This window comes from Sparus aurata, chromosome 9 (assembly GCF_900880675.1).
Source record: "Sparus aurata chromosome 9, fSpaAur1.1, whole genome shotgun sequence".
In the NCBI taxonomy this organism is placed as follows: Eukaryota; Metazoa; Chordata; class Actinopteri; order Spariformes; family Sparidae; genus Sparus; species Sparus aurata.
The window spans coordinates 26,558,926-26,583,176 of record NC_044195.1 but is presented as its reverse complement, the minus strand read 5'-3'; the positions used below and the strand labels follow the sequence as shown (position 1 = coordinate 26,583,176).

The 24,251-nt window shown below is 42.5% G+C and overlaps 1 protein-coding gene across 7 annotated transcripts in view; it reads left to right on the top strand.

The window, feature by feature from the left end:
• The window catches only part of lrp1bb (low density lipoprotein receptor-related protein 1Bb), a 301,330-nt gene that overhangs the window by 74,242 nt on the left and 202,837 nt on the right, over positions 1 to 24,251 (top strand). For 5 of the 7 annotated variants that reach the window (XM_030428475.1, XM_030428471.1, XM_030428473.1 and 2 more), the window contains exon 2: positions 12,375 to 12,497. The exons of 1 other annotated variant lie outside the window; for it this stretch is intronic. In XM_030428475.1, coding sequence (XP_030284335.1) covers positions 12,375 to 12,497 — 123 coding nt within the window. The remainder of the gene's footprint in view (positions 1 to 12,374; positions 12,498 to 24,251) is intronic. One more of the 7 variants, XM_030428470.1, reaches the window with a different exon arrangement.

The window sequence follows — 24,251 nt, the reverse complement described above, 5'->3', positions numbered from 1 at the left end:
GGGAAATCTCCCTTTTAAAGTAATACCCATTCCTCATTTCATTCTCCCCTGTTAGACTTTGATGATGTTATAGACAAAACTATTGAAATACATTTTCCCTAAGTGCCACAATGTTCTCATTTTTCAATTTTCTGAAAAAAATGTAGATGATCTTTGTTCAGGTGATTTAATTCAATTCAAAGTTAATGTGTAGTTTCTCTTTATGTGCGGGTTTCTGTCTTTTGCGAGAGGAATTAGATTTAAACTTATATGCTTGGTTTTCATGATGAGGTAATCCATTCTGAAGGTTTGGAGGTGGATGTGGAGCTGTTAGGTGACAGACAGCTCACCGGGTGTGTGCGGTGGTATACAGGAGGTGGTGGTGGGGGAGGGTGAGGGGTGGGAGGATGTGATCCCTCACCATAACAACTCTCAGTCCGCTCTGATAATGCAGTTTAATCTGGAGGCTACACCCAAGGTACCGACATGCCCTGTGGAGTGTCAGCCCCCGCTGGAAGAAAAGAAAAAAAAAAACTCAGTGGAAACCTTGACTGGCACTTCACCCCTCAGTGATGACAAAAACCCTGTCTGCTTAAGCAGCTATTACTCCACCTGATTGGTAATCATGACAGGGAGCGGGGCATAAATCCCTCCGACTGCTGCTGGTTAAGATAGAGGTCTTTGAAGGAACACAGTGATTAGGTGACCTTGGATGGAGCACAGAAAAGGGGGCCAGGCGGGAGGCGGGAGGGAGGGAGGGAGGGAGGGACGGTGGGGGATGGTGGTGGTGTACTTTTCTATTATTGGCAGTATAATGACACATTCTCATGCAAATGAAATTCACACGGAGAGGCTACGTTCAGACCGGTTACCACCTCAGAGCCATTTAGACCCTGCACAATGATTTTTTTAATACACAGTCATCAGATACACCTGAACATTCGGATGCGCAGGTTATCATTTTTTAATGTGTCTATGTCTGTTATAGAGGTCAGAGTGGGTGGTGGTGGTGTTGTACCGGACCCTCTCTCCTCCTAATGTACTTCAGTCCAGTTCAACACCACTGCAAACTGTGACCTCACTAATAAACCTGTGGTTAAACGAACACCTCTCAGCCAGAGAACGGAATAGTAGTATCTCTGGAAAGATGTAAATACAGGGAAGAGCTGTCCACCCGGTTGCCAGAATACACCTTGTCTATGTACATTTCTGGGAACAACACATATATATTGAATCCTGACATCCCTTTGTGTTGCTTCTTTACATCTCTTCAGGTTAAACGTACAGCGTTGACTCGCGACACTGCTGTTCCCCGCTCTCAGTCCTCCCTTCCGACTGCTGCTGCTTCCTACAACCAGCAGTAGTCCCAGTAGACCACACGCACCAGAACTGACTTTCAGCGGTGCAATTTCAATATCGGCATCCCAATGTGCAATACAGACATGCAATTGTGTAAATATTTTAGAACTATTGAGCTTGTTTCTTATTTATATTGCTTGTGTTGTTCTCACTGCTTTATCTTTATTTTTAACCTTTCGTTCATATCTTGATTTTTTTTACTTATTTATTATTGATTTGTTATTAATGCTTCTCCATTTTGTGCTTTTCTCTTTGCTGCTGTAATAATCGAAATTTCTCTGTTGTGGTACTTATAAATGATTATCTTATCGTATCTTATCATATCTTATTGCATTGTATCGCATCGTATCGTATCGTTTCTTAAGCTCTGGTCAGGTTTAGGCATAAAACCCCCTATATTAGTTTTATAATACAGACATGTTTTGGCTCAAAATAACTGTTTTGATTGCTGCAAACGTGGCTGAAGATGTACCAACATCCCATCATAGACATCTGTTTTTCTGTAGCTACAGACAAGGCAAATTGTTCAAGTTCTCCTTAAAAATGTCCAGTGGCATCTTGCTTACAAATGTTGAAGCTGTGTTGTGCCTCGTCAAAAATATCTAGTGGTTTCACATTTCTAAACGTAGTCTTGAACCGTCGTCTCTGTTGAACTGTGGCTTAGCAGCGTTCTCCTCCGCAACCCGACCACCACCTGCTCCAACTCCAGATATGAAAGTCAGGTCCTCGACATGTGCTACAAACGCAATGTGACACATTTTGTGTTCATATTGTCCATCATCTATGACACACACTAATGTGAACGTATCAGTGGTTTGCAGGAACTTTAACTGGCAACATCTTATCCTGGCGACTGTGCTGAGATGGTGCAAGTGTACCTAATGAAGTGGTCGGTAGATGTAGATTGAAATTCCTCTCAGTGGTCTAATCAACCTCATATAAGAATTGAGATGCAGCAGCTTCATCCTATTTGCCCAAATGTATATATGGTTGTGTGTGGACACTGCAGGTCTAAGAAACAGGTTTTGTGGATTTTTCTCAGTTTTTTTAATCAGCACCACCTTCATGTGGTTAAGCGTTACATTCACATCACATTTACCCTCTATGTGGTACTACACTGGGAGATATTCTGGATACAGGACATGTGTCAAAGATTGGAAATGTATTTTCCTGCATTGATTTATACCTTTAGAGTTAGATGCATATATTTTTTGAGTTGTACTCCCAGGGATTTATTCATTAATCCGTGCATTTCCCCCCTCTAAATATTACAAATACATGATTATTCGTAATTGTGATTATCTTGAGCTGAATTGATAATCATCTGGCACCCACACCTGCTCAAACTCACATGAAATCTGCAGCACATCGAAACTTTCCTGACTCCATGCCGAGTTTTGCCTGACGCAGATGTGTCGTCAAACTGCGCTGAAAAAAGAAGCTGCTAAGGAATAAACGCTCTTGTCAATCAACTTGTGTTTACAGACAGACATGTGGACTTCTTTGGCTCTGATATCTCGACAGGCATCACCAATTCCAAAAGTATGTCAACAGGAACAGTAAACATAACCAAAAAAAATCCTCTGATATTGGCAGTCGGAGATGCTAAAAATCAGCCCTATTTATAGGTTCCCTGCTCGCACGCTGAACCACGCTCATAAAAAGTCAGACATATGCTGAGATATATGGCTGATTGCAAAAAAAAAAAAAATGTAAGAGTTTGGGAGGCATACTGTACCGAGAAGCAAAGCAAAAAGGCTGTCACTCACAGGTAGTTACATGCTGTTCTTCAGAGGAACAGGGCGAATCGCAGCCAGCAGGGTAAACAAGGCGGTTCTGAGCAACGTGGATGAGGTATCAAAAGGCCAGCCTGAACGGAGATGTTGCTATTTAAACATGTGTAACCGCAGCGTGGGTGTTTTGTGTCGACAAGACGAGCTTTGATCACACTTTGGGTTTGTTTATTGAGCAGCTGCGCAAGTTAAGACTTTGGTTGGACCATTATAACGGCAAAAAAAAAAAAAAAACTAAGCTATGAAAATAATAGCCAGGGTGAGAACACCTAAAATAATCCTTTGAGTTATTGCGTCCCGTTGGATTACAGCCCATTGTCTTCCGGAGCCGTCGACGTGCTAATCTACCTGGTAATTACTTCTTGAACATGCCCGCTTCTTCCGTATTTCATTGGCCCACTTGTCTTGCACGTTTTCTGCCGTTAGACTCCCACATCAGATCCAATTTAGAGCAGCGCGTTAACCCGACGCCTTCATCAGATCAGGTGTGAACGAGCTCGGTTCAAGAGCACGCCAGAAGACTTTGAAAAAAAAAAAAAAAAAACCTTGCATGTGGAGCTAAAGGTCGGCACTAAGCATACAGCGTAAGATCGGCCTTATTAATCATTCATTGTTTACTGTTGTAGGGGATTTATACCGAGGAGCAGGAGGCCATCCTGCCGACGTCTTCTGAAACTTTGGTGCTCCCTTTTAATAATTTGTTGACATGCCCCCGCTGTTGTAGAGAAAACAAGAGTGACCTGGCTCTGTGGTGAAGGTCAGACAGCGTCTAATTAAGGCCCCCCAGTCTTACAGCATTGATTTCTCACCTATTTCTTGGAGACAGAATGCAGAGTTGTTCGGTGCTGCCGTGAGCGATGGCCCCGGGTACGAGCCGGCGTTATACCTCAGACTCCCGAACTACTTCTTTTCCTTTTACATCATTATTTTCTCTCTTCTCTAACAGGGAAAGCGTTGCTGTGATTTTTGAGAATTCCTTCAAAGTACATTTTTTGGGGTGAGGATTTGTTGGAGAGCAGCGGAGCTGGCGTGCACGTATATCGGGGGGAGGACTACGCGTCCAGGAGTGCTCTGACATTCTGAAATCATTCATCAGTGAGCGGAGTCACGGTCCTCCTCTCTCTAGTCTTCATATCCTGATCAGACTTGACATGGATGGCATTTAAGTCTAAATACCACGTGGCGCATGTCACTTGTGGAGATCAGGCGCAATAAGGATTTTTTATGCAAGTGTGTGGCGTCATTGGGATGCACCGCGCTACGTGGCAACTTTTGGCAGATTAAAGATATGAAGATTAAGGGGAAGACTGCATTATGCTGTTGTTATAGTTAATAACCTGCTTAGTTTGGCTCGTGGCCCCCATGCTCATCCATAATGCATATGACCTGCAGCTGGCCAGGACGCTCGGTCTTCTCCGACACTGTGAGGGGGTTTCAAATCGCTAATCTCTTTGCGTGTACAGTATGCGGATGGAGTTGGGTTCCTAGCATGTGTGTGTTTGTACTTGCAAACGGAAACTCTCCAAGTGCATTTTAATTTTTCGTGGCCTCTGTAACTTGTGAAGCATCTGCATGTGAAGTATTTTAACCTGTGCGTTTTAATTTACGTTATATTTACATTTACATTTTAGGGCATTTAGCAGACGTATTTTGTCCAAACTGACTTACAGTAATTCATACATGCATTCACACAACGATGGCCGTGGCTGCCATGCAAGGTGGAGACCAGCCCATCAGGAGCAGTTTGGGGGTTCAGTATCTTGCCCAAGGACACTTCGACATGCAGACCAGGCTCTACCCCTGAGCCACAGCCGCCAGCACGTAACACAATCACGTGTGAGCAGAATATTCCACCCTCGTACTCTCGGCGCGTTGCGTTTATCATCAGTCTGACATCGGTGCCTTTTTTTTTCAAGGACTTATTTTGTTCTGTTAAGCGTTTTGAGTGTTTAGCACACTTTTTTTCTCTCCCCACCCATCCTGTCCACTTCAGATAGTCACTTCACACTCTTTCCCAAAACATTTCTAAACAAGACAAAAGAGAAAGAGAGTGGACCTGTTTTGTGTCAACTTTGGTGGGTTTTTATAAGCAACATGCGAAAACTGGGGAATGAAGTGCTGCTCGTGCCCACTCAAAAGAAACTGTGTCTTGTGTTGTATTGCGACCTCGGAAATACGCTTATTTGCAGTCTTGCTGGGAGATGGATGACAAAATTAACACGGCTCTCGTGTATGTTTGGTAAATGTGAAGCTACAGCCAGCTTAGCTAAGCTAGCTAGCTAGCAACTAGCAAAGACTGGAAATGGGGAAGCAGCTGGCTTGTCACAGTGGTGAGGTTAAGAAAAATAAATAACCTTCACATTTAGCAGACGGGTGATGCCTGTGGCTGCCATGCAAGGTGCAAACCAGCACATCAGAGGCAGTGTGGGGGTTCAGTCAAACACCTTGACTTGCAGAGCAGGGGAATCGAACCAGCGACCTTCAGATAACAAGACTCCTGAGCCACAGCCGCCGCTCAATTCATTCTGTTTCCCCGGTGAGGCTCGATATTGTAGATACCATTCAAATAAAAATTGCCAAACGTGTTCTCATTTTTCTTATTTTAAATACAAATTATCATTGTTCAGGTGGTTCAATTCAATAAGTCAAATCATCTCCTTTATCTGCACGTTTCTGTCTTTGCGAGCAAAATTGGTTCAAACCTATTTACACAGTTTTAATTTGGTAAGTTAATGAATTTTACCACCTTCCAAAAGATGTATCTAATTTGTTTAATAAGAGATAGAAAAGTGAAAACATGAACTTTTAGGTGTTTAGGTGTGACTGCAGGGTCGCCACCATCTATCCGTCATTATGCGCATGTTTGAGCAAAAGTCTTGAAATATTGAGGTGGAAAACTTGACGTATAGACAGAAGCATAAGAGAAACACAGCCTGAGCAAATGAATCACGACGTACACAAAAGAACACGGCTTAAACATCCGCTCCCAAGAGAAGATGAGAAATGGCAGCAGACTAAACCGAATCTGCGTGGAGCGACGAGAACACCGCACCATTCATCAAACTGATACAAGACGCACAAATGCCAAATGTTCTATCATGATATCTACATTGTTTTATATCGTTTTTTGAGGTAGACTGGCGCTAACATAATAATGTCATCTAGTTGAGCTCTTTTTTTTTTTTTCTCCATCTTCTTTCCAACCACAGGCAGACTGGGATAATAATTCAAGCTGGGAATCAAGCGTCAGTCCGGCTCCATCTCCACAATCTGTTTACAGCAGAGTGTGTTCGCTGCATATTTATTACACGTCACATCTTTTACTTTCAGATTTCAGAAAAAAAAACATCAAAATACAGGAGTGAAGAGCAGCCACGTGTCTTCGGTTCCAAGAGTTGGTCAACTTCACTTCCCTAATTCCATTAGTCATGTGTCTTTTTGTGTTTTCTTCAGAGGCTGAGCACGAAGCTATCGTCATGACTCTCTGGCAGCTCGTGTGTGATACTTCCACCTGACAGAAAATGATGAAGTTATTAGGTTTTTTTTTTTTTTTTTTTACGTAGAATCCAGTCTGGAAAATAGGGTATTGTGACATGACGTGCTGACGGCGACCCTCCCAGGTTCTTTCTTTTATAAACACAGACCATATCCCCCGCTCGTGATATCTGTAATTTTACAGCATTTAGTGGCACTTTTCCTCCCGGGCTTTTTTCCTTTCAATGTGCTCACTCTGAGCTGCACCTCGTCTTTCTATTTCATCCCTCTTTCTCCAGGGCGGTCGATTTTTCTCGCCACGCCGCCGCCACCTGCGCCGCACACACTGACCGAATGTTGTGTCGATGTGCAGTGTGAGCGACCGATCGCGTGTGACAGTGGATTTAGATCATACAGTCAGGCCTACAGTTCTGAGGGGGACCTTACATGCTCTGTGTTGTTTTGTCTCTCTGATTGACCCATTGCAATTTATTTAACACTGGTGTGCGACTCCAAGTCAACCAGGCCACTTAACTCCATGAAACAATTCCTATTGCATAACAGTAATGGATGGAAACAAGCGTTCATTCTCATTTTCTTTTGGTAATTTCCATGAAATTCTGTTAAAATGTGCAATACATTTAGATAAACACCTACAGTAGTTTATGTCTCGGCTAAATGTAGCAATTTCCTGGAGGCAATGTCCTGATATAGATATAATTTAAGTTAGTAAATGAGCTTTTGATGGATTTTGCTTACCTCAGAACAGAGCCAGGCTAACCGTTTCCCTTTGCTCACAGTCTTTGTGCTAAGCTATGCTAACCTTGTGGTGCAGGTAACTTCATATAGTTGCTGTATAAATGTGAATGTGATCGATCTTTTCATCTAAATCTTGCCAAAATATATAGAACCATTTATTTGATTTTGTACCAATAGTGTACAAATAGAAAAATAGTGAAAATGCTTTTAATAAATTGAGAGTATAGTTCGATGCAAATGGCTTCTGATTGGTTCAAAGGTGCAGCATGCTGTCCCGTGCTTGTCAGATAGCTCAGTTGAAGATATGGATCCTTGAGAGCGCATTCGTCTCTGACCATCTCTAATATGTGTAGCACATAAGAAGAGGGAGGTTTCCACTTAATTGTTGAAGCACACGTTAATTACATGCTTGGACTCTACAGCTTAAAGCAACACTATGTAGAAATTGGCATTTTGTGAGCGATTTGGCGTCCCCCAAGGTTTCTGAGTGCAACACCAAGTACTCTGACCGTTTGTCAGATGTAATGTAGGTGCTAACCACAACCAAGACTCATTACATCATGACAGTGTTAAGTGTTAAAAGCGTATATGTTGAAGTAAACATCTATGTACCACTGTGATCCGACCCTCTCACTGAAGTTTGATGCGCTCCCCTCCATAAGAAGTAATGGAGGGCAAAATGGCTGAGACAGAGACGCCATTCATCCTGTTACATGACACTGTACCATCAACATGATTTAAAGCTGTTAGTTTAAGTTAAAATAGTTACATAATATTGCTTCAAGCGGGCATGTTAAGGAAAAAGAGGGAGCCACATTAACACATATCATATAACAGCAAAGTCCTTGGTTCAAATTCTACTCTGGGCGTTTGTTTCCTCCACCAGCTGCAGTTTTCAATCAGTTAATCAAACCATTTGTGTGTATGCATTTATATTTCTGTATGTGCTGCATATATTCGTTTGGTTCACAGATTCATCGTATTCAGCTGCTATTTTTCTTTTCCCCTCACACGCTGGCTGTCGGTCGACCTTGAGCCCCCTGAATGCAACATAGGTCTAATGGACTATCACTGCCCTGACAAGTGCACACACAGCCTTCTATGTAAAGCGGAGGAAGTTGGATAGGCTGCAAATAGCTTCTTGAAGAAACAGCCCCTTCTCAACCTGCAGCTGGAAGATAGGCCTGACTGAGGAATATTCTCACATCTGCTTTTTTTTTGCTTTTTTTTTTTTCCTCGGCTGTACAACACAGATGACGTTTAATTCACTGCGCTGCACTGCAGCTTTTACAACACAGGTTGTTTTTGTTTGAATAGGCCCGTGGCTTACGACTTATCCACTGAACCACATTGTGAACTGTGTGTCTGATGCAATTCAGGGGATTGTAATTCCTTAGTGGTTTGGAGCTTACCTCATTGGAATATAATATTGTTTAGAAAGGTAAATGAAGACCTAAGCTCTCATGTAATTTAGAGTTTTATAGGACTGAGCAAACGGGGGGAGAGCGGAGGCTGTGTTGCAAAATGCTGGATGAAGAGATTTGTTGTGCCGTCTAAGTGCTCATGTTGCAGCGCGCCGGACATGTTTGGTAATTGGGTCAACGCTCTTGAATTTATGCTACATCTCGGGCGAAAAAAATGCGTGGATCCAACATATGCTGCGTTGATTGCTAACTTGCATTGTCCTCCCTCAGCAGGTTTGCAACCGTCTTCCCTGTCTGCCTCCCTCCACAAACTCTTTGTTCTTCTGAAATTCTGGCACATTTCAAAGGCTCAATGGCTTTAATGAGCCACAGTGTTGTGCCAGTGGTGGCTGTTGGGTGTCAGGAATGAAGCTCATGATAATGTGCCCGGCTGAGTGCCACTATGTGTTCCCCACTGTTATGGTAATAGAGGCAGTCTGGGTCTTTTTTTTTTTTTTTTTCCTCCCTCCTTACTGAAAGTGGCTGCCGCCTTCCTCGCCTTTCTATTTGCTTTTCCTGCCGTCGCCTCTCATTTTCATGTTTGTATAGAATTATCTCCAAAATACATAATGCCGCGTAAAATGCACCTTTCGTGTATCTCATGCAAATACAGCGGCATATGGAAGAAGAACAAAAAGAGAACCAGCAGTTTACTTTTTCCCCCACAGTTGTTTTATCTCGTGGGTGCCGCCATCCTTCACCGCTGCAGCGACGGTGCAGAGGAGTCAAGGAGAGGCTGAAGGGAAAAAGATGAATTGACATAAGAGGTCATTTGATTGCCTCATATTTTGCCCCCTCAGCTTCCAAGGTGGAGTGGCATGAAAGGAGGTATAACATCAATAGGAAATCGGTCTGCTCCGAGGTCCACGGGCAGTTTCTTTCATGGCTTCCACCGCCCCGGCTTGACGACGCGGCCCCTTCTGTCAACCGACCCCCCGCTTTTCAGTGGTAATCAATTCAGCTTTAAAGGCGTAGGAGATTTCTCCCATACAAACGGAGCGTGCCTTAGCCAACCTCGCACCCAGCATGTGTCCATTGATGGTTTGTTATTTTGTGAGAGGGAATGTAAATAATGTATTCAGAATATTCAGGTCATACACAGTTCATTTGTTATGCGCTACAGATGTTAAGAGTTCAAAAAAGGGCCTGTGTTTTGACTGGACTACTTGTTTCTGCAACCCAGTCGTGAGAGAGGAATGTTTGAAATTGAACACGTTTTGTTACTGCACTGTTGTGTAACCCTAACCCACTAGCAACTGGGTTGGGGTTAGGAGAACGTGGTGATTTGGCTAACCGGGTTCTGTCGCAAACAGTCACAGCTGGAAAATGTCCAGACGTTAGTGAATATCCAGTGATTTCACGCTTCCAGATGTGGCCTCACTACCTCCCGGTTCCGACATGAAAGTCAGCTCATGTGCATATACGACTTAAGATTTTGGCAATGTATGTTTCTGCAAACCAGGGATATATTGCAATTTAACTTGATGTCTTTTTCAGTAAAATGTGATATTTGTTGTCGTGACAATGCTCTGCTTATGGTCTGGTCAGGCTTAGGAAACAATATTATGGCTTGAAACAGCTGCTGATTTTTGAGTCTCATTCCAAACTGGTCAAATACTTTGGAATTGTAAGTCAGGTCATCAGAAAGCAAATGAGACTCAAAAATCAACTACCATAACTTACCAATAGGAGCTTTTTTGGAACAACGACCTGATTTTGTCACCACAAGCACGACCGGAAATTGAACAAAGGTCTCATTAATAACATCCAGCGGTGTCCTGCTTCAGTCTCGAACCAGGCTGCCTTCTGGCCTCGCCACTAACTCCACCATCATCCCGCTCCACCTCCTCATCTGAAAGCCAGACCATAAACATTTAATGTGAACATGATATGACGTAGTGTTGTAGGAATGTCAATAAGGTGCGTACGTACATGCACGGAGTCGAACGCAGCTGTGATTTGCAGAAAGCATAAAAACGCCAATGTTCCGTTCTGATGACTGGGCCGGTTTTCTGACATAAGATTACATGTCAGATAATTATTACTTGGAAGCAATCAATGTCACAAAGTGACGTGAACCTAATTATGATTTACAGCGAGACAGTCAAATCATGCACGGTCCACCGTAATATTAAAAGACGGTGCTGTATTAATATTTATCGCGGCCATGATTTAATATTCATCAAGGCTGACAGCCTGTTTCACTGAAGATCAGAATATTGTGTTGCCCGATGACGGTGAAAAGAAGCATATTTGACTGTTGGCTTTGAACAAGAGTCGTCCGCGTTATTGTGAAGTTAACGGGGCTTTGGGAAATATTTGGCGAGATGAATATTTAACGCTGGTGCTCCTCCGCTGTTTGGGAAGCAAAATAATGATGGTGTAACGTGCTCCTCATGCAACGGGCTACCTTGAGATGTCTCTTTTCCCACTCACCGTGCATTTAAATTTCTTTATTTTTTCTCTTCAAAGGTTTGATGGCTTTGGTGTTCAATTTTAAACTATGCGCTCCTCTTTAAAATGTTGGAGAAAAAAAAGAGAGAGGCGCTTTGAATATTTCAAAAGAGACCTTGATTTAAATTGTAAGATTTCAGATATATTGCATCAGTGGGAATAGGAGAGGCAAAATGGATGAGATGTTTGACCTTTTCAGATTTGTCCCTGGGTAGGGAATTTGCTGGAGGGTGCCGGGACAGGGAGCAGCGGCGCGTTGAATTATCACTCTCACTGTTCAAACGCTGCAGACCCTGATCTCCCACTTGCCCCACTCCCACTGCTAATGGGTTAGGAACACACGGGGAAAAAGACAGAGAGAGGAGATAGAGTGGGAGGGTTGGAGCAGGAGCCTGTCTGATTGTCTTGCGGGTTAAGCCTGGAAACAAATTGGCGTTTTCTTTTTTTTTTTTTTTCGCTTGCCGCTGAGGAGGAGTAACGGCGGCGCGGAAATCTTTAGCAAAAAGCTCGTGTCATTCGGCGGAATGATGGAGCTGAGTCTCTGACAGCTACCGGCAGGAAACATGTCAACACTTTGACAGATGCTCGCTTTATTGAAAGGCTATGATGACTTTTTAGTTGACTGGGCTTTCACTGAACTCCCCCAGTCCCCACCATCAATTGAAAGCGCAGCACCACGGAGGCAAGAAAAGATAAGAACAAACTTGCCAAACTGCTTTGTAATAGTTTGCCAAGGCGCAAAGGACAGCGCGTCTTTGTCGGAGGAGGGGAGCTGTCAAAATCACAATGTCTGGGCAGCGCCTGTGTCGCCTGCCTTCTTCTGGTAGATTTTAATCGTGCGGAGTAAAAAGAAAAAAGAAAAAAAAAAGTTATGGCCTCATGTTCTGACTGAGAAAAAGGGACTAACACTGCAGCACTCTATAATCGGGAGAGCTTTCCATCAAATGAAGAAAGCAGGAACCCGCTCACGCTCGCTCACGTTCAAGTTCACATTCCCAGTTTGCCGTGAATCCACCTCGTTCGCTACCATCACCTCATGCTGCATCTTTTCTCTCTTTCTCCACCCTTTCCCCCTCTCTTCATGCCATCCAAGAAGCCATCTTGTGTGACATTGGGGAGTTTCACTGTCACGACGAGGAGACCTGCATCCCCGAGGCCTGGCTCTGTGACCAAGAGCCCGACTGCCCCGACGACTCCGACGAATCTGACAGACTTTGTAAGTCACTCATTCCATCCATTGCTCACTAATGCATAATCTGCCATATTGAATTCTGACACAGCGCCTCATTTGTCACCTGTATAGTACAAGGGCTCATATCAACATGCGCTAAGTGATGTTCCTCCAAGAAGGTTTCTCTTTCAGGATCAAACACTCTCCACCTGTGCGGCTTCACAAGGCGTTAGACGTGTTTGGTTTTTCTGTGTCACAGAGAGCAGCAGCAACAGAGGGCTACATCGTTTTTTTTTAGGTGTCGTTGAAGCAGGCTGCAAGTTAGAGGACCGGGGTTCTCTAACCATGTAATAGCTGTAGTTTTCCATTTTACAAAATGGTCAACATGGTGGTAACTGAGATAAATTTAGGCTGACCAAAGCTGCAGACTACTATCTCTCAATGCCACAGGCAAAAAAGTGTTTAATATTAGGATTTTCCACCATATATTGCTTTATGATATCAAGACTTCCTCGCCTTTGTTGTTGCTGTCCTCCAGGTGTTCTAGTCCACAGGCATGCAGACTACGTGAACTGGAAACTTCAATAACGATGACTTTATCAACAGTTAATAGTCCTTTAACCTGAGAATGAATGTATAAACTCCAATTTTTAACACTCAGTGATCACCTCTCCGATCCAGTGAGTTTACAATCCCCAAATCTGTATATTGCAATCAGCAAGTCACTGACATCTTACTGTTTTTACCCAAACTTTGTGCTCATGCCATCTTAAACAGAGAAACTATGCATTGTTTTAAAGACGGGATCCAAAGTGACCACGCATCCTGTGCCGTACGGTGACTTGATCAAATGTACAGTGTAACATCAAACTGTAATGAAAAATCTGTCAGAGCCAGATGGGATGGCACGTCTGTATTATGATGCCAGGGTGACTGCCGGGCTCCTACTTTAAAAAAATAAATAAAAAATTCTGACACTTGATCCGGCAATTGGGAAACTTAAAGCGACCACCTAACTGCAGAGCAGCTCACTTCCCTGCAGGCTGTGAGACCCCTCAAATCATCCCCAGCACTCCACCGTGAAAAAGTAGTTTTAATCGACCAGGTGACAGGCATTAAAAAGTAACTCGAAGTGTGTAGAAAAAAGGCCAATCTTCTCCCTGAGGGTGTGGTGTTCCATAACCAGCTAGAAGTTCATGTTGGTATATTTAATTCATAGTTGAGCAGCTGAAACTGTGACATGCCAGGGAAAAAAAAGAAGGGCTTGAATCTTTATATTTATGATTTGCTGACCACATGGAGTTGCAGTACTGTGATACTGATACTGTTTATTAACACATCTGAAAACTGACATTGTATTTATAAATGGATGTGTTTTGTTTATTTTTCAATATAGATGTTTGAATCATGTAATTGTTCACGAGGGGTGAGAACCATAAGGGCACAACTTGCATATGACCAACTTTACAGCAGAGCCAAAACAAAAAAATAACCATACTTTTGTTTTGATATCAAGACTTAATAGACATTTGACTTGCACTATATATGTGTATATATATATATATATATATATATATATATATTCCCTGTATAGGATTTGTAGGGCAGGTCGGTCGACAATCGTAAAGCTTCAGTATTTTTGATTCAATAGGTAATGTTTTTTCATAATTGGTTTTAAATGTATCTACTAGGTGCATGTGCATTTTCAACAGATCTGTTAATTATTCAACAAGACTCTAATTGACTGATACGGACAAGGACAGGACAAAAAATAGCTAATCATTTCAGACAAAAACAGAAGGCTCCCAGTCCGGCGGAAAATGGGGGTTATTATTAGTAGTGCTGTATTATCCAGTAAACAACTGCAAGTGTTGTGTTGTGCCCGGCGTATCCGACTGCAGTCGCGTAAACCTTCATTCGTCCTTCACAATCACGAATAGGTTGTGGCCATGCAGGGCTCGTGGGTATTATTTACACACTTCTGGGACATAGATTTCCTTTAATGGACTTACATAGCAGCAATTCCACGTTATTATGGGCTGAAATTAGCCCGAGTAAATCATGATGAGACCGTCGCTGCCACCCGGCCTGTCACGGCCCCAAAAAAAAAAAAAAAAAAACAGGCAACAAAAGCGAATTATTAACATTCACTCCAGGTTCGTCATCAGCGTGATTTATTGAGTATAATTAGGACTTTATGGCTCTGGCGGTGGCATCTGTGCATAAATTGACCACAGTGTACAATAATTGTTAATGCCCTCGTGCGCAGGAGGTCATATATCATGTAGGCTACTCGTGGTAGGCAGAGAAGATGAAGGCCTCACTGCTTATATAGCAACTGTGTTTACAGTGTGAACATGTAAACAGCTGGTGACTGTAGTCAGAGCTGTGTACACAATGTACGAATGCAACGGAGTGGTGGCCTCCTGATGTGGATGGTGCGTGCTCACATAATGCAATAGTGGGGAAGGATGTAAAGAAACCGGATGGAAGGACGTCTTAATTTCTTCTCAAGGCTTCGTAAATAAATGTAGATATCATTATTATATTCAGCCGTGTTTAGAGGAGAAAAGTCTTTTTCAGATGCACATACGTTTATTCATGTGTGTGGTTCAGCAGCCGTATGTCTTCTCTAATTTTAAGCCATAACGTCCAGTAGTATTAACTAAGAAACATAACGATAATGACCGATGAAGCCATCATCAGGTAATCATAGTTTGAACTCCAGAAGTACACCTTTCTACTGGATCGCTTGAGCTCCAAACTGGCAGTATGTGCTGTTTTTTTCTGTTTGTTTTTTTCATGGCAGGACAAAATGTAACATCGGGTGTATTTGGAACTGGACCCGTGCAGTAAAAGTCACGGCATGTTAGCCTCTGCTGTATCAACTATGAGCATCTTCGTCTTTCATAAGTCCTTTAACGCAGCAGCTTGGCTAATTATAAGATGAGCAAACAGCTCAGTCGCCACGGTTAGAATGTCGGAAGTAAACGTTTCTGCAAGCCACTGATACGTTCCAATTTCTACATGCCATACGTTCTGGATTTACGTTTTTACAACACATGTCATTTCACGTCAACTTTCATATCAGGAGTCAGAGGGGGCGGTGATGGAGTATGGACACCTTACAACCATATTAGTGGCACTAACAAAGATGTTTTAAGTATAATAAAATTAGATTATGTTAATAAAATTAAAATGTATTAAAAATATTTATTTATTTATTTATTTATTTTTCTTTGCCCTAACCAAGTGGATTTTCACCTAAACCTAATCCAACATGAGCGTCACATGACATTTCGAACTGAACCCAGACTGAGGTCAATTTGCAACATGAAGAAACAGAAAGTTGCCAGCACTTATTCTGGAGCTAAATTAATCAGCTAATCAAGACAGAATGAACATTTAATCTGCGTTCAAAGTGAGTTACGTTGCCATCCTATGAATGTCACATTTAGTTTCACTGAATTTAAAAGCAGGTTCACGGGGGCAGCTCCCAGCAGATTTGTCACATCCATCTTTGATTGGTTTCTCCGTCACCTCTGGTCTCTCTCCCTCCCTTCCTCTGTCACTTTGTGAAACATGTTTTAAAAATAATAGATATAATATTACCTCCACGCATTTGCTGCGGGCCAAGTCGTATAATCTCCAGAAGCCAATTAATTATCACTTCGATTAATGTTGGCTCCATTTTATTTACAGTGCCTGCAGAAAGAAGCCCCCTGCATATTCATCTTAGGAATTTGGCACAGCTCATTATCATGGATTATATATTGATAGAAAGGGGAATTAGATCAGCTTTGCCCTGCAAACAGAAGACGGGATTGGAATGAAATCTGCCTTCTTTAAATGATAGCATTGGCTGCAGTCACCTGCGAAGAAAAGATCCTTTATATAGGATGATATGCACAGAGCGAAGCCATAGAGGATTAAAATAAAGGCGCACAAAAACGAGGTGTAAGAGATCAGAAGTTTGATTTCAGCGTGAGTCTTTGGGGCATTGTACAGAGGAATGCATTATCTTGAGAGAAGGGGAAGGTAATACATTACACTCTGGTCGCCTCGAAATAAAAAAAAAATGTTGGTGCCATTGATGGCCTCTCTCCTCCCTGCTCAGACTCGGTCAGGGAGATGTAATCACAGGGCCTGTGGGGAGGGGTTGGGGGAGGGAAGGTGGCCTTGGATTGCAATACCTAGAGACTGGAAGGAGGCACCGGTTTATCCGCTCAGCCCCAGGCCTCCCGGGACTGGACAGCTGACGACAGTTATTCGAGGGAGCTGGGAAAACCGCTTGCCTTTCGGGAACGGCTAAAGAAAAACCAAGCAAATGGCATTTCTCCAATTGTGTGCAGTTCAAGCAAACGCTTTCAGTGCAATAAAAAAGTCAGACCTCTCGGATAATCACATTTCTAGTTTGTGCATCATATTCACAAGGACGGCTAAATGTCAAGACTGTCTGGGGACGTTCGGATCGCCCGTTTCGCTGTGCATCTGAGATAAAGTGGGACAGCCATAATTCACTTTCTGTAAATATCTTTTTAGAGTATAATTTTATAAAAAAAAAAAAAAAAAAGCTGTCGCCGCTAATGGCTGTCAGCGCGCGGCTCTCTCTCCCCTGTGTTGATGCTACGCGCTTGCAAACACTGTCTTAGAACTTAAATCCTTCATGAATCCTTCAGGAAAGGATTTCATGGACTTTTGGCTCGTCTCAGTAGTGCTGCCATGAGGAGCTTTGTGAATCTGGTGGACGTGGCGACCAGTGAATCCTTTGATTGAATTGTCACTCCCAGAGGAAAAGACAATAAAAGGGGTCAGCAGCTGACTTCAAAAAAGATGGTCACAGACGCTGTGTTTCATGGCCGTAGGTTGGCTCGACCCAATCAGCACAGCCGCTGATCTCGTTGTCCTCGAGGCACAGGGGAGGAGGACTGTTCAAAGACAGCTCTCTCTGGGGTTCGTCCATTTATTCCCTTCCGACGACAGGGGAGGGCACGTCTCCACATGGCTTCCTCTAAAGTCCTCAGATTCTCTATACTGAACTCATCGGTATCCTACAGGGAGGGTGAAAACAAGCAGCATGATGATCCAACACGGGGGCTCAGCGCCTCCATCTCATGGTTATTCTACTAAGTCTGATTTAGTAACTGATTTCTTGTTCGTGTCACACGAGTAATAACAGTAATGCATTTATAGACTATCTTTTATTGGGAGTGATGCCAAGGTGTGTAAAAAAAAAAAGCAGTCAGGAAAGATTTGCAACTCAAATGTCTGAATACTTTGAATACCTGAAAATCTTTATATACATCTCATGTGTTTACAGCAAAGGGGGAGCTGGAATTTGATTGATGATTGATTGATGATTGATTTTCGTGTCTTGTGTTTTTGGGTTTGTGTGTCTCTAAGTTGATTTTTGGGGGTCTGTCCCATTACTTGCTCCGCACTAATTTGCGGATAGACAGGTCCAGAACCAAGTCTGCTTTATTTCTGAGGAGTTAGTGGAGCTAAGAAGGGAGGACATCACTTTATCTTGTCAGGTGGTCAGAAACGTGACTCCAAAACAATGTCGCTCCATTTGCTGAATGTTTATAGTAGTTGACAACAGTAGATTGGAGGGTCAATCCGGGATCATATGCAACTTAAAGGGTAACTCCGCCAATCATACATATTAGAGTGTGTTACAGGTCACGTGGTTACATGCAGCTCCCTCTGGAGCCGCAAAAGGCTTTATACTACTTTGTTCACATATGCAGTAGCACTCCCCAAGACCTGTTAACACACTTTAATGTGTAGGATTGGTGGCGTTTCCCTTTAAACAAGTGTGATGTCGAAATGTGAAGCACACACACTCAGAATGAACTTTACAGTGAAGTAGCAGATATATTTTTACCAGGATAAGGTGCCAAGGTGTCATCGTTTTAACGTGAAAATGATACTATTTGTTTATATGTCTTCATACATGCCTTAGGGGGACTTTAACTGGTTGCTTACATATTTCTTTTAACAAAGGCGGCAATATGCTCATGGTGTGTTAAAGCTTTTTTTTTGGGTTGCCCTCAAATCCTCCCCCCATCCCTAAAATAGATACTAGGTGGAGTAGATAATATTACAGCTTTTAAAGAATAGGGGAATAAATGACCACGCACTCTTGCAAGAAAATGAGACAGTTAATGGATGTATGCCGTGGAGTTTCAGTCATATTGTCCAGTACGGCGTTGTTGCTTCGTCTGCAGATACATTCACCGCTAATGCAGGAAGCGCCATGCTGTATATTCAAAGAGGCAGACAGTAAGTGTGTGAGGTCGGGGCGGTGGAGGGTCGTGTACCTCATCAGACATTAATTCAGGGGACTCGGATGTCTAACTGTCACATTAACAAAGTGTTTTAGTTAACATGCCTGAACCGCCGTTTATTTGATACAGCCACGACCCTTCCTTAACCTTAACCCCGCTGTTAAGACATGAAAAGCCTTCATTGATCCCCGGGGGTGGAAGTCAGGATTTCCTTTTATTGCAAAGCATGAATTTTTTAAAACGTCGCTTTCAGGATTTTGCGGGATTGTCCAATATGTTGGCTCTCATCTGGCGTCGAGGCTCGTGCTGTAAACAACAGCTTTACAGTGTATGTCAGTTTATTGTTTCAGCCCTGTATTTTTACAGTCGCAGCTAGCTTCCTCTAACCGTGCTCAAACAGTAAACCTAATTCTGATTGTGAAGTGCATCTCTTAGATGTTTAACTCGCATTGCCATTCAAACATTCGGAAAGTGGCTGACAAAGCCCCCCTGGAAACACATGCTTAGAAGTTGCCGAGGATATTTGATCTGTCTGTCTGTGATGAAGCTGCGGCGGCTACAGACAGTGTATTTCGGGCTGCCTATCGACATCCTGCAGGGTATTTTATCTGGCAAGTCCCATATTGAAATAAATGTATCACAAATGTGTGTGGTTCCCATGGGGACCGGCTCCAGCAGGATGGAGGTTTAGGGGGTAATGTAGCGTAGCACCTTGTTATTGAGCTGAAGGACAGGGCCTTTTGCATTATGTAACGTTTATTTTCCTTCCTCTACGTCTCACCCTCCCCCCGGCCGACACGTAAAAACCCTTCTGTTGAATCATCAGAAAAAAAACAACCTAAGACATGGCATTATGACAAAAAGCAGCACGTTTACATTTAGGCGTTCTCTCGTGCATATTGTGAGAATTATTCACGGGAGGCGCTGCGCCATTAAATCTGCATGAGTCTGTCTTCACGTCGCCGTCATCTGTTCAGATGATTTTTTTAAGGAATGCGCAGGTTGTCTTCTCCTCGCGCTATCGCTACAACATTTAGAGTGACTGTGAGTGTTGGCGCCGCGGGAAGTTAATTGGATATCATGTTTGGTTCCTTAGCCCTGCGCCTGACACCTGGATTTGATTTGAGATCAGATGCACCACGTTGTCCTTTAACATGCCACGCGCCGCATCGTGATCGGCAGTTTTTCTTTTTTTTTTTTTTTTTTTTTTTTGTGGCAGCACGAGGCGTTGAGATTTTTTAATTCGCTGCTCCTCTCCCTCTCCCTCCTTTACATTTGGAACAGAACTTATGTACACTTCCTCAGGCGCCATCTGTTTTACCAGTAGTTTCAGTAGGCGGGGGAACAGACACAACAAATATTGTGTGTCTGTGCGCTGGGAAACATTAATTCCCACGAAGGCTGTATGCTTTGGAGTCTCTGTGATTAAGACTGTCTCTTCTGTCAAGATGTCATAGTTGTGTAAAAGAGAAGTCATCTTCTCCTGCCCTTAACATATCATTTGCCGCCATTCGGTCGCCTGCTCGCCTGCTCGCCTGCTCGCCGCATTTCCGTGTGTGTTTTAGCATTTGTCTCCGGCGAAACTATTAAGGCGAGGATGAATTTTCGTTGCCTGGTGACAATCTTGCACCCCGCGCCATGTCTCATCCGTGTCAGAAGTGATGCACGGGGAGGAGTACATTACCGCTTTGTCTTTGCCCTCACAGCTCCCATCTCGACAGTTAAGCTGCGCTGCCAACGTTTTTCCCTTTTTCGGATTCCCTCCTTGTATTCTGAGCATTATAAAGGACAGCGTCCCAGATTGTCACCTTAAGAACCAAGGAAGGAGACATACTTTAAGAATCTCGCTGTCATGTTTGCTGTCATGGCACCAGTGTGTGACATTAAAGCACTAAAGTCTACATTATCTCCCCGCCACAGAGAACAAAGTATCATGGCAGTAAGAGCTTTAACTCGGAGGTAACGCGGTGACACATGCTCAACGTTGCGCCCGATATCAGAATAGTGGCCTGCAACACGAGTGCCATTCATCTCGGGGTTAAACAGCCGCCAGGACTTGACTGTTAAATGGCATGATTCAGTGACATTAGCCTTTATTTATATATTAATCATAAATAATGGGTAGTGTAATAGATAGTGAAAGGGATGAGCTAATGCCTGCTCTTATAGCCACTCTATAAACATGGTCATAGTCCGATGATTATTTCAAGGGAGCTGGTTTGGTGCCAGAGGATATTTAGGAAAAAAAAATACATGTCCTCCCACTCGCTGTGTGTATTCTCCTCTACCACGGTCCTCATTAAAGATCCCTTCAAGCAAAAAAAGCAAAAAAAAAAGACTTATTTGCTCGCTCACGATCAATTGATTTATACTATAGGCCGGCGCACCAATTTAGGCTCTGAAACTCATTACATAGTGTGGAATATAAATAAAGTCCAAGGTCAAGGCTTTCTCACCAAACAATTATAATTTAATGGAGGGAGACCGAGGCCAACGGATGGAGGAGCTCCTCTGTTTTATTTGAAAGACGTATGGTTAGTTCACAGTGTCATCCACTCACTAAATCCGAACCTTATTGTCATGTGCTCTCTCTCTTGCCCCGGTCACAGATGGAGTCAAATCTTGTCATGGTAACAGCAATAAAAAACACTCTTGCAGATTTCCATTATTAATGGGAATTGCCTCCATAGAAATAGAAAGAAAAGCTGCTTACTCATATCCCTCTTTCCTATTTATATATTATATATTTAATACTGTGTTTTCTTTGTTTGTAGCTATGGTGAAGATGGTGCGTTAGATTTGGAAACAATAACTCGGTTTAGAAAATGAATTTGGATGATATCACATCATAACATTATCAACAAATTGTGACGAAACGACATTGTTGACAGTATGTTAAAGCGCGTTAACCCGCTAGCTCCGGCCCATCCTGTCTCCGAATACAACTCTATCGCAAGAGGTGGTAGTCCGAGAGCTCCCTGCAGTCTCAGCTGGGATATATAAAAGCGCAGAGTTTGCTAACCAATCTAATAAGCAAACAAAATCAACTTGCAAAATATCAAGAAAGGACTTCTTTTCGTTTGCTTACTAAACAGAGAAATACAATTGTACACTTACAAGCTCAATTGCCCTTTAACTAATCCTAAAACACACTCGACGTAAACAAGATTAAAACAACATTCTTTGTTTGTGTTTCCACAATCACATCTGGTTTGGTCAAAATAAACTCTCTGTTCACAGAGTCAGATGTGAAAATAATCCAGCTCTATGTGCCGGTTTCATCTGCTGCTGAAGCTCTCTCTGGGAAGTCTGTTCCCCCTCAGCTGCATGCATCTAAAGAACTTGATATTTCCCTCAGGAGATGGTGGAGACCAAAGTCAGAGCTAAGAGGATTGTGAATATCGGACTAAAAACTCACCCTTAAGCAGTCCGAGTTATACAAATCAAGTGTGGATCTCACAAAAATAAGTCTAGAGGAACTCATGAAGAAAGTTTAGTTATTGTAAGTCACAGATGCTGTCACAGATACCAAACTAATCATAGCTTGATTATTCCTTGATACAGTACCTACCAGTTAATTATCAAGAAATTAATCTAATAGATCATTAGTATTGTCCAGGTATTGAAATAACATAACAACATAACATAATAGCAACAAAAGTTTTACTTATTAACTGTGGAGCAGCCACTGAGGGGGACAAATTAGTAATAAATCATTAATTAATCATTAGTTACTCCCTCAAGTAGATTGATACTAAGTAGTAACTATAAAGTCCCTCACAAGCTCATGATTACCTTACCGTAACTTTTTCCACGATCACGAAGGATTTAGATAGTTCTTCACTTGTTGCTTGATAACTACCTACTTACTAACCACTCTGCTGCCATTTACGTTGCATGGATGGCGTCTCCTTGCTGAGCTGTGGCAGAAGGAGAGTAACACAAACTGAGACTTATCCTTAAAGGTAGGGAGGGCGATGATTGAGAAGGATTGTTGACTGGTAGTGAGTTTCATTAAAAGGTCATCAAATACTTTGGGTTTGAATTTTAGGCCAAATGCCGACCAAAAGCATCTATATTTGACGGCCCTGGAACGGGAGTCAACGGTCGACTATCTTTCTCAACTATCACCTTCCCTACCTTTGAACCACTACAGCCAGGGTTTTTTGAATGGAGGTCATGGAAGTATGATCGTTTCTAATTTGGGTCCGTATCTGCTTGTTACATTTATTCTACAGAATACGTTGAAGGGCTTACAAAAACCATATACGTTGTGTGGATTGTCGCAATTGAAAGGCAAAGCCCATACATCAGAATCTCATTGCATCAGTGACATTAACTTAGATTACATTATCGCAAATCGTGTATGTGTTTCTTTGAATAAAGAATGCCGGCATTAAACACTACACTGTTTATTGTAATCCTAATGAGATCATTCCTCTCTGTGAATATTGGTTTTAGCCTTTCTAACTACGATATACTGTATGTATTATTCATTTGAAGCTGGCCCCAGAACAATTAGATTGGAACATTTGCATAATGGTCTGTCACAAAAGTATCTCTATTGACTAATTATGTCGCTGTTTTCCAAATAATGATAAATTGGCCTTTTTGCTGTTGTTTTGTGTGGCGTTTGTGAAGTGCAGCTTTACTACATTGTCTCGAGGCTGCTCATTCCTCTCTGTCGACTGACGTATTGATTCTTTATTATACAGTAGAGCCTGGATGTCACAGATGCCAACACCCCGGCTCCATTCCTCTGCACCCCGGCGACATTTCTCCTCTCTTTTCTAATACGTTTGATTGAATGCTCGGCATCATTTTTGCAGCGAGCGGTAAGCTACGGCACACACAGGAAATGAGGTGTCGCAGGAGCTTTGTGCATATTACTTTTTCTGCTTTTTTCTTCTCATTTGCTCCACCCGGTGCAAATAAGATGAAGCAAATAATATTGATTTGCATATCTGAGGCGTTCGATTTGGAGTGAAAACCATGCATTATTCAGGAGGAAATCACTCATTTCCTTTTAATGTTTATGCGGCAGAGTGGGATCTAAAAATATAGGGTTTGACATCAGGTCAAAGAGTCTAGCAAGTCAAGTCAGGGCAAATCATTTCTTATATTGTGACCGATCTGTATGAATGCAGGCTTCAGGAATGCACACACCGCTGTAAACATACTATGGCATTGGTATATTCTCTCAGTATTGTTCTGTTAGCAGAAGTGTCTCGTCAAAATGTAGAATTCGATAATTGAAAATAAACGATTAATAATTTTTGTTGAGGTTGTTACATTAACTTAATGGTTGTTGCCACAGCTAGACTTGGTCATGTTGATGCAACATACACTGTCGTCTCTGTTCACTGTTTGCTGCTGTGTGACAACACGTAGTTTAGAGTGTACAAAATGAAAAATAATCAGACAAGTAATCATGATGTGAGAATCTGATTAGACAGGGCAACAGACCAGCTGTGCGGTTTGCCGTGGGAGTGTTATATTTAATTAATTT